The sequence below is a fragment of the Natator depressus genome, chromosome 24 (genome assembly GCF_965152275.1).
Source record: "Natator depressus isolate rNatDep1 chromosome 24, rNatDep2.hap1, whole genome shotgun sequence".
Lineage (NCBI taxonomy): Eukaryota > Metazoa > Chordata > Testudines > Cheloniidae > Natator > Natator depressus.
Window position 1 is genome coordinate 18,336,268 of NC_134257.1, and position 15,145 is coordinate 18,351,412.

The window sequence follows — 15,145 nt, forward strand, 5'->3', positions numbered from 1 at the left end:
CTATGATTCTAAATAGATTGAGCTCCTTGAGACTCTCACTCTAAGGCAGGTTTCAGAGTGATAGCCGTGTTAGTCTGTATCAGCAAAAAGAACAAGGCGTACTTGTGGCACCTTAGAGACTAACAAATTGATTTGGGCATAAGTTTTCATGGGCTAAAACCCACTTCTTCAGATGCATGCAGTGGAAAATACAGTAGGAAGATATATATATATATACAAAGAACATGAAAAAAGGGGGTTGCCATACCAAATCTAACAAGACTAATCAATTAAGGTGGGCTATTATCAGTAGGAGAAAAAAAAGTTTGTAATGGTAATCAGGATGGCCCATTTCAAACAGCTGACAAGAAGGTGAGAGTAACAGTAGGGGAAAAATTAACATGGAGAAATAGTTTTTTGTTTGTGTAATGACCCATCCACTCCCAACCTGAAGCGAATACTCACCAACAAACAAACAAACAAAGCCCCCCAACCTGAAGCAAATACTCACCAGCAACCACACACCACACAACAAAAATACTAACCCAGGAACCTATCCTTGCAACAAAGCCCATTGCCAACTCTGTCCACATATCTATTCAAGGGACACCATCATAGGACTTAATCACATCAGCCACATCATCAGGGGCTCATTCACCTGCACATCTACCAATGTGATATATGCCATCATGTGCCAGCAATGCCCCTCTGCCATGTACATTGGCCAAACCAGTCAGTCTCTATGCAAAAGAATAAATGGACACAAATCAGATGTAAAGAATTATAACTTTCAAAAACCAGTTGGAGAACACTTCCATCTCCCTGGACACTCAATTGCAGACCTAAAAGTCGCAATTCTTCAACAAAAAAACTTCAAAAACAGACTTCAGTGAGAAACTGCAGAACTGGAATTAATTTGCAAACTGGACAACATTAAATTAGGCTTGAATAAAGTCTGGGAGTGGATGGGTCATTACACAAACTAAAAACTATTTCCCCATGCTAATTTCTAATCCTGTAATCATTCTTGTGGCTCTTCTTTGAATCAGACCAAAAATTAACTTTCCAAAAAAGACAATTTAGGGGTCAAGAGGAAGTTACAGGTCTAGTGAATAGAATTATTTTTCCATGCAATTAACCACAATTCCATCCATTCCCCTGGTCATCTGGCTCTGGCCCTGAGTTGTCGGTGGTGTGGGTGTTTCGTGCACATTGCCGGTACCTCAGAAACTCTTCCTCCACAGTGAGGTAGAAGATGGGGTTGAGACAGCTGCTGAAATATGTCAGGACCCAAGCAAAAGCACTTCCCATGTCCAGAAGAGGCAGAGGGTACTTAGCTGAGATCAGCAGGAAGGAGAAGATGTGATACGGCAACCAGCAGAGGAAAAAGGTCGGGATCAAGCCAAGAAGGATCTTGAGTGGCTTGGTGGATTGGATCAGTTTGTTCCTTCTCAGCTTGGCAGCTAGAACGATGTAGAAGTTTGGGATCAATATCAAGGCTAATGGGATCAGAAACCCGACCAGGAACTGGATCACAACGGTAGCCTTCACCCTCTCTTCCTCCCGTCGGAAATTCATGCTGGTGCTGGCAGGTGAGAGCAGGAATTCCCAGAGATCACCGTACCGCAAACTGAATCCAAGAGACAGGGCCCATGTGCCCAGAACCACCCCAAAAGCCAGTTGGGGCGTGCGGTGGTTCCAGGCCCAGTCAGGGCGTGCCACGAGGATGCAGCGATCGACACTGAGGGCTGTGAGGAAGAAGGTGCTGGAGAACATGTGTAGGGAGGTGACGGTGCTGCTCATACTCTTGGCCCAGTTTAAGTCCAGGATGAAGATGGAGATGAATCTGAGGGGCAGGAAGATGATGAAGATTAAATCGGCCACGGCCTGGTTCAGGAACCACACGGTGCTGGCCGTCCTCTCCACACGGCAGCCAGCGATGAAGAGGATGTAGCTGTTCAACGACACCCCGGCGAGGAAGGCCATGCCACTAGGTACCAGACAGACAATTAGGAACTCCATTCTCGGAAGAGTTGCAGTCACAATATCCCCTTCTTTTCCTCTGGGCTCAGCAGAGGCAGACGCTGTACTGAGCAAAGGAAGGAAGAGCAATGAAACGGGCTCCCAGAGAGGACATGGACAGAAAGAGACAGCAGCAGAGTTTATAATCTCCTTAGAGTTTATAAACTCCCCAGATCCTGAGCTGAAGTCAAATAGGATCAAATCCTTGAAGGCCAGTGGCACCAATGGTTCAAAGACCTTAGAAGCATAGAGCCAGAGGGTTAGAAGGGACCGCAAGGGTCATCCAGTCTAACCCCCTGCCAATATGCAGGATTTGTTCTGTCTATTCTCTGGCCGAACATTTTTTGTTTTTACATAATATCGTTTTTTTTACCAAACCAAATATTTAAAGAAACCCATGTTTGCTTCTTGCTGAAAAGTTAGATTTCCTGGCAAGGGGATGTGGACTGTGGGGTGTCCCAGATGCAGAGACAGAGATATGACAGACACCGCCGTCCCCCAAAGCCTCACTAAAATTCCCAAATAATCTTCTTCCTGTTAGTTTCCTGAAGGAGCTCGTTATTCCCGTTTTTGTTAAAAAACGAAAAAGTTAATCAATCATTGTTTCCCCTTTTCTTTTCTTTTTTTTCAAATAATGGAATTTTGGAAAGTGATTCTTCTCCCCCTGCGCCCGTCATTTTGAAGTGCAGTTTTTGTGTGGTTTAGGCCATTTTGGGGGGGATGAGTTAGTGGAACAGACAAAATCCCCACCGAAAGAACCCACCTATGGAAACGAGGACGACAACAAAAAAGTTTAAAGGAAGGATATTGCCAGAGTCTATTGTAGTGGACAGACGTGGAGTCAGGACTCCTGAGTTGCATCCCAAACTCTGCCACTGAACTGCTTGGATAGATTTGACAAGTCATGTCATCACCCCGTGACTCAGTTTCCCCTCCAAACATTTCTTTGTTTAACTTTACAGTGTGAGCTGGCTGTGGCCAGTCCTGTTTCTCCCAGTGGGGCTGTGCACTACCTGGTGTGATGGGACCCCCGAGCTTGGTTGGGGTCTGTGTAGCACTCAGTGTGACAGGGCCCCTGACTTCTGACAACAGGATCCACATATAATTTCAACCAGCTCTATCCAGAGCAGATGAGGGGAGGGGATGGGGGCAATAGGAAGGGGGGAGATCCAGGGGGCAGCAGTGAGGGGGTGAGAATGAGATCCAGTGGGGCAGCTGGAGGGTTTACCTCATTTCCTTACCTGTGTCTTGGGGGACGCAGCGTTGCAGAGTCAATCCCCGTCCCAGGTCCCCAACGTGATGACTGCAGCTCGCCCAGACTGGCTTATCCCAGAGCAGGGAGCCATTCATGTGGGGGTATATCTGAGGTGGGGGGGACAATGTGAGGAGATCACAGGATGTGGCTGGGTCTGATCACGTCTGCAAAGCCTGGAAGGTCATCTGCTACATGCAGATGTCACACAAACCACAAGCTCCCACCACCTCCGCGCAGGGGCCTAGCAAGGTGTCTGCATTCAGCTGCCCACATCTGGGGGCAGGTGGGCAGGGTCCCCAGTGGAGCACAGGGGCTGAGAAAGCCATGTCCAGATGACTCCACTGGGCGAGGTCCCAGGATCAGGGACCCCAGCTGGGACTCTGCCGAAGTCAGTACAAACTAAAATGTAAGTACAATATCTATATTCCAATTGACTTATTTTATAATTATATGGTAAAATTAAATAGTTAGCCATTTGTCAGTACTAGTGTGCTGTCACACTTGTATATTTGTGTCTGATTTTGTAATCAAATAGGTTTTAAGTGAGGTTAAACTTGGGGGTACACAAGACATGAGAATCCTGAAAGGGGTACAGTAGGCTGGAAAGGTTGAGAGCCACTGGGCTATAGGGTTTTTTCCCACTGAGATGTGGCCACCTCTGGGGTGGGGCATGGGGGCTATTTATACAAGTGACAGGGAGGAATAGGGGAGGGGCTGCTGTTGGATGGGGTCAGGGTTGCTGGAAAAATGTGTACAGTGAGGGGGCTGAGAGCCACTGAATCAAATTCTAAACCCTGTATATGATGGGAACCACTTCAATCCAAGGGGTCCAGCACCTATGCAGGGGGCAGGGAGAGATCTGGGGAGGCTGCTTTGGGGAGTGGGGTGGGGGGGTGCAGGGAAGGATCTGGGGAGGCTGCTAGGGGGAGCGGGTCGGGATCGGGGGGGCTGCTGTAGGCAGTGGGGTGGGGGAAGGGAGGAACCGGGGTAGAGTGGTGCGGGGGCAGAGACAGATCTGGGAGTGGTGGGCATTGTGGATTTTAACTTAGCATTGAAGCTGGAAGGTTTAATCTCACTTTCTTACCTATGTCCTGGGGGAATCTCAGAATTGATTCCCCCAACACACACACACATGCCACCTGCAGCTCCCCCCACCCCCACGGACTCTGGGGACAGGAAGCTGTCCTTGCCGGGCGGGGGGGCGGGAGAGCACTGAAAGGACAGCTCAGTGGGGATGGGAGATGCTCAGAAAGCTGAGTCTGCCAAGCAAGTTTCAAACAGTTCGGCTCAGCTCTGCGGTCTCTTGTGACGAAGGGTTTGAGATCCCGTCTGCAGAGATGGTCGCCCACATCCGGGGAAGCCACAGCCCCAGAGCAGGAGCTGAGCTGCGGGCGCATCGTTGCAAAAATTCAGCCCATTCACACCTGGAGACACACCAGACCCAGCTTGGGCCCCTGAAATGCTGCTGGATCAGGTGGGATTCGTGGGTGGGCCCTGCTGCCCTTCACTCCCGGTCCTCCTCGAACATCCTGGAGAGACCTTGCCAGGTGGCAGGTGGATGGTGAATCTCTCGCTTGATGGATGTGAGCCACATGACATTGTGTCTGCTCCACGACTGGCTTGTGAATTGGTTGGATGCTGGAGAAAGGCCAGTTACGTAGCAAAAGGTGAAACCTGCGTGAATTTTGGCCAGGAATATCAGGCTTCATTGAGACACTGGTTTAAAAAGCCACTGTGACAGGGTTCCCGGCATGCAACCTGGACTGTGGGACTTCTGAGTCCTCTGTCCCACCAACTGCCGTATCCCTCTCACACTGTGATACTCTGGCAGGCCCTGCACTTACACAGCCATCCCCCGGCAGGGACACACCCAGCTGAGTTCCATGAATGACCTCCCAGCCACTCATGAACCATCAATAGGGAGGCTCCAGTGAATTCACCCCGGCTCCCTGGCCTTGCAGCCCAGAAATGAACCATCCTGCATTGGTCAGAAGCCTGGCAAGTGAAAGATCATTACCCAATCAGCACCTTCCCGACGTGGAGAGCACAAACACCAGCCTTTGTAAACTGAGCTGAGATTTCCCAAGCACTTCAACCACACACACAGTTTTAGGTAGAATATAAAACAGGTTTATTATCTACAGACTGATTTTAAGTGTTTATATGCAGCGAGCTTAGAGATCACATTTGGTTACCCAGAAATAAAAGGAAATTCGCAATCTGAGTTCTACAAACTAAACCGGATTTGAATCAAGCCGTGTCTCACCCTGGCAGATGGTACAAATGGTGACAGTTCCTCAATACACAGGCTGGGGTTGCATTCCAGCCCGATAACAAAGTTCAAAGTCTTTGTCCTCCAGATGTGTTTCCAGGTGTTAAGTGAGGCCAAATGGTGACGTCACTTCCCCTCTTTTGTTGTTTCTTCCATCTTGCTGGAAATATATTTTGTTATGACTTCAGTCAAACAATCTCCATTGTCTATGTGTTCTCTCTGAGAAATGTCCATTTTATACGGCTCCTGAGATAATGTGTGCTGATGAGCCATGAATGCTGCCTGGCTCCTTCATTGCCGTACCTGAAAGGCCGGCTGTGGGTGTTCCCAACATCACAATTTATTTAAATAACACACACATAGCAAAACATCCTAACTCTGCATACAATGACAGCACATATAATTGAATGGGATATTAATAATAAACAGATCAAGACTTTTTTAATGATACCTCACAAGGCAGACTTTGTTCATATTGATATGACAGTGGTGAATATGGGGGTTCCAGGGTGCTGTTTTGAGGTACAGCGTGCCACAGCCACACATTTTATTTAAAATCCCCAATATTTTAAACACATCCTGAACTCCCTTGGTTTCCAAACAGAGCTGAATATTTCTGGTTTTCCAAAACTTTCGGTGGAGTCTTGTAGCGTTGCCAACTCTTACAATTTGGTTGTAGCATTCACCATGCTTCTCCTTTTCCTCCAAGCCTCAGATCCTGGAATCAGATGATTAGGTGGAAATTTCAGTTTTCTTTTCTTTTCTTTTTTAAGGTACGTTTGCAGCCTTCATTGTTCCAGAGAAAAGCTTGAAATGGCCCCCCCAAAAAATCATAAGCCAAAAAAGAAGAATCCAAATGTCTTTCTTTTCAACCAATCTCAAGATGTGTTAGGGGCTGGCTTATGAGGTTTGAAGGTTTGGGCTTGGCAATGAAGAGCCAGGACTAGATTTTTAAAAGTGGCTAAGGGAGTTAGGTGCCAAATTCCCATTGAAGTTAGGAGTTAAGCACCTTTTGAAAACCTCCATAGAAGCCTAAGTCAATTCAATTACATCATGTAATGGCAGACACTAAAAAGTGGCATTTAAGTTCTTATATACAAATACTAGGAATCTAAATAATAAGATAAGTGAACTAGAGTGCCTTGTATTAAATGAGGATATCGGTGTAAGAGGCTTCACAAAAGCTTGGTGGAATGAGGATAATCAATGGGACACAGTAACACCAGGGGACAAAATATATCGGAAGGACAGAACAGGTCATGCTGCTGGGGGAGTGGCACTCTGTGTGAAAGAAAGCAGAGAGTCAAATGAAGTAAAAATCTGAAATGACCCAAACTGTACCATAGAATCTCGATGGATAGTAATTCCATGCCCAAATAATAAGAATAAAGCAGTAGGGATATGTGACCGATCACCTGAGCAGGACAGTGATAGCGACTGTGAAATGTTCTGGGAGATTAGAGAGGCTATTAAAATAAAAACAACTCAGTAATAATGGGGGATTTCAATTGTACCCATATTGACTGGGTACAGGTCACTTCAGGATGGGAAGCAGAGATAAAGTTTCTTGACACCTTAAATGACTACTTCTTGGAACAGCTAGTCCTGGAATCCACCAGAGGAGAGCCAATTCTTGATTTAGTCCTAAGTAGAGCACAGGATCTGGTCCAAAGGGGGAATATAACTGAACCACTTGGTAATAGTGACCATAATATAATTAAATTTAACATCCCTGTGTTGGGGGAAACATGACAGCAGCCCACCATGGTAGCATTTAATTTCAGAAAAGAGAACTACACAAAAATGAGGAAGTTAGTAAAATAGAAATTAAAAGGTACAGCGCCAAAAGTGAAATCCCTGCAAGCTGCAAAGAAACTTTTAAAAGACACCATAATAGAGGCTCAACTTAAATGTATCCCCCAAATTTAAAAACATAATAAGAGAACCAAAAAAGTGCCACCGTGGGTAAGCAACTAAGTAAAGAAGGTTTGAGAGACAAAAAGGCATCCTTTAAAAAGTGGAACTTAAACCCTATTGAGGAAAATAGAAATGAGCACAAACTCTGGCAAATGAAGTATAAAACTACAATTAGGAAGGCCAAAAAAAAATTTGAAGACCAGCTAGCCAAAGACTCTAAAAGTAATAGCAAAAAAATGTGTAAGCACTTCAGAAGCAGGAAGCTGCTAAACAACCCGTGGGGCGAAAGGAGCACTCAAGGAGAAAGAACATGAATTCTTTGCATCAGTCTTCATGGCTGAGGATGTGAGGGAGATTCCCAAACTAGAGCCATTCTTTTTAGGTGAGAAATCCAAGGAACTGTCCCAGATTGAGGTGTCATTAGAGAAGGTTTTGGAACAAACTGATAAACTCAATTGTTATAAATGACCAGGACCAGATGGGATTCACCCAAGAGTTCTGAAGGAACTCAAATGTGAAATTCAGAACTACTAACTGTGGTATGTAACCTATCACTTAAATCAGCTTCTGTACCAGATGACTGGAGGGTAGCTAATGTGACACCAATTTTTAAAAACGGCTCCAGAGGTGACCCCGACAATAACAGGGCTCGTAACCCTGACTTCAGTACCGGGCAAACTGGTTGAATCGACAGTAAAGAACAAAATTGTCAGATGTAATGATGAACATGATTTGTTGGGGATAATCAACATGGTTTTTGTAGAGCGAAATCATGCCTCACCAATTGACTAGAATTCTTGGAGGGCATCAAAAAGCATATGGACAAGGGTGATCCAGTGGATACAGCGTACTTGGAGTTTCAGAAGGCCTTTGACAAGGTCCCTCACCAAAGGCTCTTAAGCAAAGTAAACTTGTGAGATAAGGGGGAAAGTCCTCCAATGGCTCAGTAACCGGTTAAAAGATAGGAAACAAAGGTAGGAATAAATGGTCACTTTTCAGAATGGAGACAGGTAAATAGTGGTGTCGCCTTGGAGTCTGTACTGGGACCAGTACTGCTCAACATAAACGATCTGGAAAAAGGGGTGAACGGTGAGGTGGCAAAATTTTCAGATGGTACAAAACTACCCAAGATAGTTAAGTCCAAAGAGGACTGCGAGGAGCTACAAAGGGATCTCACAAAACTGTGTGACTGGGCAACAAAATGGCAGATGAAATTCAGTGTTGACAAATGCAAAGTAATGCACATTGGAAACCATAATCCCAGCTATACCTATACAATGATGGGGTCTAAATTAGCTGTTACCACTCAAGAAAGAGACCTTGGAGTGATTGTGGATAGTTCTCTGAGAACATCCACTTGATGTGCAGCGGCCGTCAAAAAAGCTAACAATCTCTTGGGAATCATTAAGAAAAGGATGACATGATGAGAAGAATAATGACACAAAGACACAGAAAAGGACAGACCATAAAGCACCAACCGTTCCAAAATGATCTAAAAATGAACAAAACCAAACAATTATATATTTCGTTAAAATGGTAGATTCACAGATTCCAAGGCTGGAAGGGACCATTGTGATCATTTCTTCAGACCGCACCAATCACATGGGCCAGAGAACTGCCACAAAATAATTCCTAGAGCAGAGCTTTTAGAAAAACATCCCAGCTTGATTAAAAATTGCCAGTGATGGAGGACCCACCATGACCCTTGGGAAATTGCTCCAATGGTCAGTTACTCTGACCATTACAAATTTAGACCCCATTTTCAGTCTGAATTTGTCTAGGTTCAACTTCTGTTAGCTGGATCATGTTAGACCTTCCTCTGATAGATTGAAGAGCCCTTTATTAAATATTTGTTCCCCATGTAGGTACTTACAGACTATGATCAAGTCACCCCTTCAGCTTCTCTTTGTTAAGGTAAATATATTGGACTCCTTGTGACTCTCACTCTGAGGCAGGTTTTCTAATCCCATAATCATTCTCGTGGCTCTTCTTTGAATAAGGTAAAAAAAAAATTCACTTGCTAAAAAAAGACAGTTTGGGGATCAAGAGGAAGTTCAGGGTCCCAGCTGACAGAATTCTTTCTCCATGCAAATATCAAAAATTCCATCCATTCCCCTATTCAGCCAGCTCTAGCCCCGAATTGTCAGTGGTTTGGGGGTTGCGTGCACATTGCCACTACCTCAGAAACTCTTCCTCCATGGTGAGGTAGAAGATGGGGTTGAGGCAGCTGCTGAAATATGTCAGGACACAAGCAAAAGTGCTTCCTATGTTCAGAAGAGGCAGGGGGTACTTAGCTGAGATCTGCAGGAAGGAGAAGACGTGATATGGCAGCCAGCAGAGGAAAAAGGTCAGGATCAAGCCAAGAAGGATCCTGAGTGGCGTGGTGGACTGGATCAGCCTGTTCCTTCTCAGCTTGGCAGCTAGAACAATGTAGAATTTTGGGATCAGGATCAAGGCGAATGGGATCAGAAACCCAACCAGGAACTGGATTGCAATAGCGGCCTTCACCCTCTCTTTCTCCAGTCGGAAATACATGCTGGTGTTGGCAGGTGAGAGCAGGGATTCCCAGAGATCACCATACCTCAAGCTGAAACCAACAGACAGGGCCCACAAGCCCATAAACATCCTGAAAGCCAGTGGGGGTGTGCAGTGGTTCCGGGCCCATGCAGAGCATGCCACGAGGATGCAGCGATCGACACTGAGGGCCGTGAGAAGGAAGGCACTGAAGAACATGTGGAAGGAGGTGAGGGTGCTGCTCAGCCCCTTCATCCAGTCTAAGTTCAGGATGAAGATGGAGGTGAATCTGAGGGGCAGGAAGATGATGAAGATGAAATCGGCCAGAGCCTGGCTCCATAACCACACGGCGCTGGCCGTCCTCTTCACACGGCAGCTGGCGATGAAGAGGACGTAGCCATTCAACGGCACCCTGGCGAGGAAGGCCACGCCACACAGCACCAGGAAGTGGGTTGGGAATAACACCATTCTTGGAAGAGTTGCAGTCACAATCTTCCCCTCCTCCTCCTCAGGGCTTGGCGGGAGCCGCACAGATGTTGTACTGAGCAAAGGAAGGAAAAGCAATGAAATGGGCACCAGGAGGGGACACGGACAGAGTTTGGTTTCTACTCAACCAAATGTTTAAAAAACACACCTCTTTGCTTCTTGCTGAAAAGTTGGATTTCTAGGCAAGGGGAGGTGGACAATGGGGGTGACCAGGATTCAGAGACAGAGACATGAGAGACCCCTGACGAATACTCACTAAAATTGCCTAATAATATTCTTGCTGTTAGTTTCCCAAAGGAGCTGGTTATTCCCGTCTTGGTTTAAAAAAAAAAAAAAAAAGATCATTTCCCCCCACCCGCATTTATTTTTTAAGTAATGGAATTTTTGAAAGTGATTCTTCTCCTGCCCACCTTCATTTTGAAGTGGAGTTTTTGTGTGGTTTAGGCCATTTGTGGAGTGGGGGGGGGCATGAGTTATTGGAGCCGGGCAGTTAAAATCCCCACTGAACACCCCCCCACCCCCGCATGGAAACCTCCAGTGACAGATAGCAACTCACCAAGTGGAGAAAGGTAAGATGGCAAAACACCAGGGGAAGAAAAGATCAGTAATAAGTCAAAAGATTTTTTTTTTAATTGCAAGAGTCTATTTTAGTCTATTTTAGACAGAGAGTCCGGACTCCTGAGTTCCATCCCAGACTCTGTCACTGAACTGTTTGGGGAGCCTGGACAAGTCACATCATGCTCCCGTGCCTCTGTTTCCCCTCAAACATTTGTCTGTTTGGAGTGTGAGCTCACTGTGGCCAGGCCTGTTTCTCCCGGTGGGTCTGTGCAGCACCTGGCACAACGGGGCCCCTGAACTCAGTCATGGTCTGTGCAGCACCCAGTGTGACTGGGGCCCCTGACCTCTGACAAGAGGACCCACAAATAATTTCATCCGGCTCCATCCAGAGCAGATGAGGGGAGGGGATGGGAGTAGCTGGAAGGGGGAAGATCCAGGGAGCAGTGATCGGAGGGTGGGGGCAGAATGAGATCCAGTGAGGCACCTTTTGGGGTTTACCTCATATCCTTACCCGTGTCTTGGGGGGATGCAGCGTCTCAGAGTCAACCCCCGTCCCCGGTCCCCAGTGCGATACCTGCAGCTCTCCCAGCCTGGCTTAGCCCAGAGAAGGAAGCTGTTCATGTGGGGGTATATCTGGGGGGGCGGGGAGGGAACAACGTGGGGAGATCACAGGACGTGGCTGGGTCCGATCACGTCTGCAAAGCCTGGAAGGTCTTCGTCAACCACTGCTACATGCAAACATCACACCAAATACAAGCTCCCCCCACCCTGCCACTGGGCCTCAGCAAGGTGTCTGCATTTCGCTGCCGACCTCCAGGGGCAGGCAGGCGGGGCACCCACAGAGAGCAGGGGCTGAGACAGTCACATCCAGTCAACTCCCCGGGGTGATGTGCCAGGAGCAGAGACACCAGCTGGGACTTTGTCCTCCAGCCCCTCCTGGCTGGGGAAAGCGAACAGAGCCCCCCTGGGAGTCAGACACGTGACATTCTCAGCCCTGCCTTTGCTGCAAGGAACCCACCCCTTGGCCCCAGGCCACGTTACAGGCCAGCCAACGCTACGGAAACCCTCGCTCTGTGCTAGAGACCACACAAACCACAGCACAGCCTCCAACCTGCCTTACTCTCTTGTCATTTGCCTGGAGGCCTCAGGCGTGGGGACACTTTTCAGCTCAATGTGAGCTCCCAGAGCCAACAGGGCTCCAGCCACCCTGGGATGCACCAACAAGGGTGTCTCAATTTGGAGCAGGGAGGTGATTTTCCCTCTGGATCCGGCCCTGGTGCGACTGCCACTGGGATCCTGTGTCTGGTTCTGGTGCCCACCCTTCAAGAAGGATGTTGAGCAACGGGAGAGGGGTCAGAGAAGAGCCACGAGAAGGATTAATGGACTGGACCCCAGGTTTGACAGAGAGAGACTCCAGGAGCTCAGTCAGTTCAGTTTATCAAAGGGCACGTCTACACTGGGAAGGCTGCACCGATGCAGGGACAGGAGAGCTTCTCCCATCAGCGTAGTTAATCCACCTCCCCAAGAGGCAATGCTGTGTTGGTGGGAGAAGCATTGTCTATACTGGGCGTTAGATCGGTATAACAGTGTCACCCAGGGGGGTGGGTTTTCCACATCCCCAAGCAAAGTAGTTGTACCATTACAGTTGCCTAGTGTAGACCAAGCGAAAGGGAAGGTGACGGAGTGACTTGATTACCAGCAGTAAATACCTACAGGGGGAACCAAGATTTGATAATGGGCTCTTTGATCTAGCACACTGTCATAAATATAAAGGGAAGGGTAACCACCTTGCTGTATACAGTGCTATAAAATCCCTCCTGGCCAGAGGCAACATCCTGTTACCTGTAAAGGGTTAAGAAGCTCAGCTAACCTGGCTGGCACCTGACCCAAAGGACCAATAAGGGGACAAGATACTTTCAAATCTGGGGGGGGTAGGGGAGGCTTTTGTTTGTGCTCTTTGTTTATGTGGTAGTTCTCTCTTGGGACTGAGAGAGGCCAGACAGAAATCCATCTTCTCCAACCCATCCTAATCCAAGTCTCCAACATTGCAACCAGTATAGGTAAACCAGGCAAGGCGGATTAGTTTATCTTTTGTTTTATGTGAATTTTCCCTGTGTTCAGAGGGAGGTTTATTCCTGTTTTCTGTAACTTTAAGGTTTTGCCCAGAGGGGGATCCTCTGTGTGTCAAATCTGAATACCCTGTAAAGTATTTTCCATCCTGATTTTACAGAGGTGATTCTTTTACCTTTTCTTTAATTAAAATTCTTCTTTTAAGAGCCTGATTGATTTTTCATTGTTTTTAAGATCCAAGAGTTTGGGTCTGTGTTCTCCTGTACAAATTGGTGAGGATTCTTATCAAGCCTTCCCCAGGAAAGGGGGGTTAGGGCTTGGGGGGATATTTTGGGGGAAGACATCTCCAAGTGGGCTCTTTCCCTGTTCTTTGTTTAAAATGCTTGGTGGTGGCAGAATACGGTTCAAGGCCAAGGCAAAGTTTGTACCTTGGGGAAGTTTTTAACCTAAGCTGGTAAGAATAAGCTTAGGGGGTCTTTCATGTGGGTTCCCACATCTGTACCCTAGAGTTCAGAGTGGGGAAGGAACCCTGACACACACAAAGGTCTAACAGATCCACTGGCTGACAAAGACAGTGGATCTGTTGAAGCTAGACAAAGACACAGATTCACAGTTGACAAGCCCAGAAGGTGCCATTGTGATTGTGACAAGCTCCCCCTGGGGTGCCACTTGGAACTGGGGTACCATGGAGCCCGTGTGACCCACCAGCCTGGGTTCCTTTTACACTGTACTGCTGTGCAGCCTTTCAAATCCTTCCCCAGGCTTCAGACTGCACTTGCAGGTAGGGACACACCCAGCTGCAACTATACACACAGATGCTGAGATCAGCTATTCATGGGAAGGCTCAGCTAAGGAATTGCCCAGTACTCAAGTGCCCACCTCCCTTTAGAGGGTAAACCCAAAATTGTACCATCTTCTGCTGCACAGAGAACTGTACAGTGTAAGCTCATGAAATGCGCCCCCTCCCTCAATGTGGAGAGAGAGATATACACAGCTTTCTGCCCCAAGTTATAATTTCCACACACTTTTTTTAGACAAAACAAAATGAGTTTATTGACTACAAAAGGTTATAAGTGATAAGTGATAGCAAACAGATCAAAGCAGATTACTCAAATAAACAAAAACCACAAACTGAGCTTAACACACTAGATAGGCAGGATATGAATTAGCAAATTCTCACCCTGAGTGATAAACAGACTGGCAGATTCTTAAGGCACAAGCCGCCTTGGTTTTCCCAGGTTTTTATACACAGGCTAAAAATCCCTCTAGCCTGGACCATCACTTCCCACAGTTCAGTCCTTGTTCCTCAGGTGTTTCCAGGTGTGTTGTTGTACGGAGAATGAGGTACCATCATGATGTCATTGTCCCCCTTTTATATCTTCTTCCCACTTGCTGGAAAGCTCTTTTCCTGTGACCGGGGTCAAACAGTTCCCATTGTGTAGTGCTATCTCTGGGAGGTTTCTATTGTACACAGTTCCTGGGATAATCCTTGTCCTTGTGTGCATTTCCTCAGTAAGCCATTCACATTGTTTGGCCTTTTTACTGTTGTACCTGAAAGGCTGCTTTTGGGGGTTTTCAACCTCACAACATGTTTCAGTAACACACACAGAGCCAAACTTCATAACTTCACGTACAACGATAGCACACACAATCCAATGAGATATTACTGTCTAACAGATCAAGACTTTGAGAACAATACCACACCTGACATACTTTGTACAAAACATATCCTAATTACATTCAGTGGTGACTATTGGGGTGCTAAGTTGTCACAGTGATCATCTCCTCTGACCTTCTCTGCAGTATGGTCCCTACAGCTTCCCCAAGCTAATTCCTAGAGCAGATCTTTTAGGAAAACATCCAGTCTTGCTTTAAAATAGTCAATGATGGAGAATCCACTGCACCCATTGGTAAATTGTTCTGATAGTTAATTATGCTCACCATTAAAAATTGACACCTTATTTCCAGTCTGAATTTGTCTAGCTTCAACTTCCAGCCATTGGACACATTAGACCTTCCTCTGCTGGATTAAAGAAACTGTTCTTGAATATTTGTTCCCCGTGTAGATACTT

General features: G+C 46.7%; 1 protein-coding gene and 1 pseudogene across 1 annotated transcript; both read right to left on the reverse strand.

Annotated features, from left to right (window-relative positions):
* Nucleotides 1-1,113: 1,113 nt before the first annotated feature.
* On the reverse strand, nucleotides 1,114-2,001 carry LOC141977559 (chemerin-like receptor 1). Its single transcript, XM_074939074.1, has one exon. The coding sequence runs from the start codon at nucleotides 1,999-2,001 to the stop codon at nucleotides 1,114-1,116; it is 888 nt and encodes a 295-aa protein (XP_074795175.1).
* Nucleotides 2,002-9,560: 7,559 nt separating this feature from the next.
* Nucleotides 9,561-10,557, reverse strand: LOC141977363 (N-formyl peptide receptor 3-like; annotated as a pseudogene).
* Nucleotides 10,558-15,145: the final 4,588 nt, after the last annotated feature.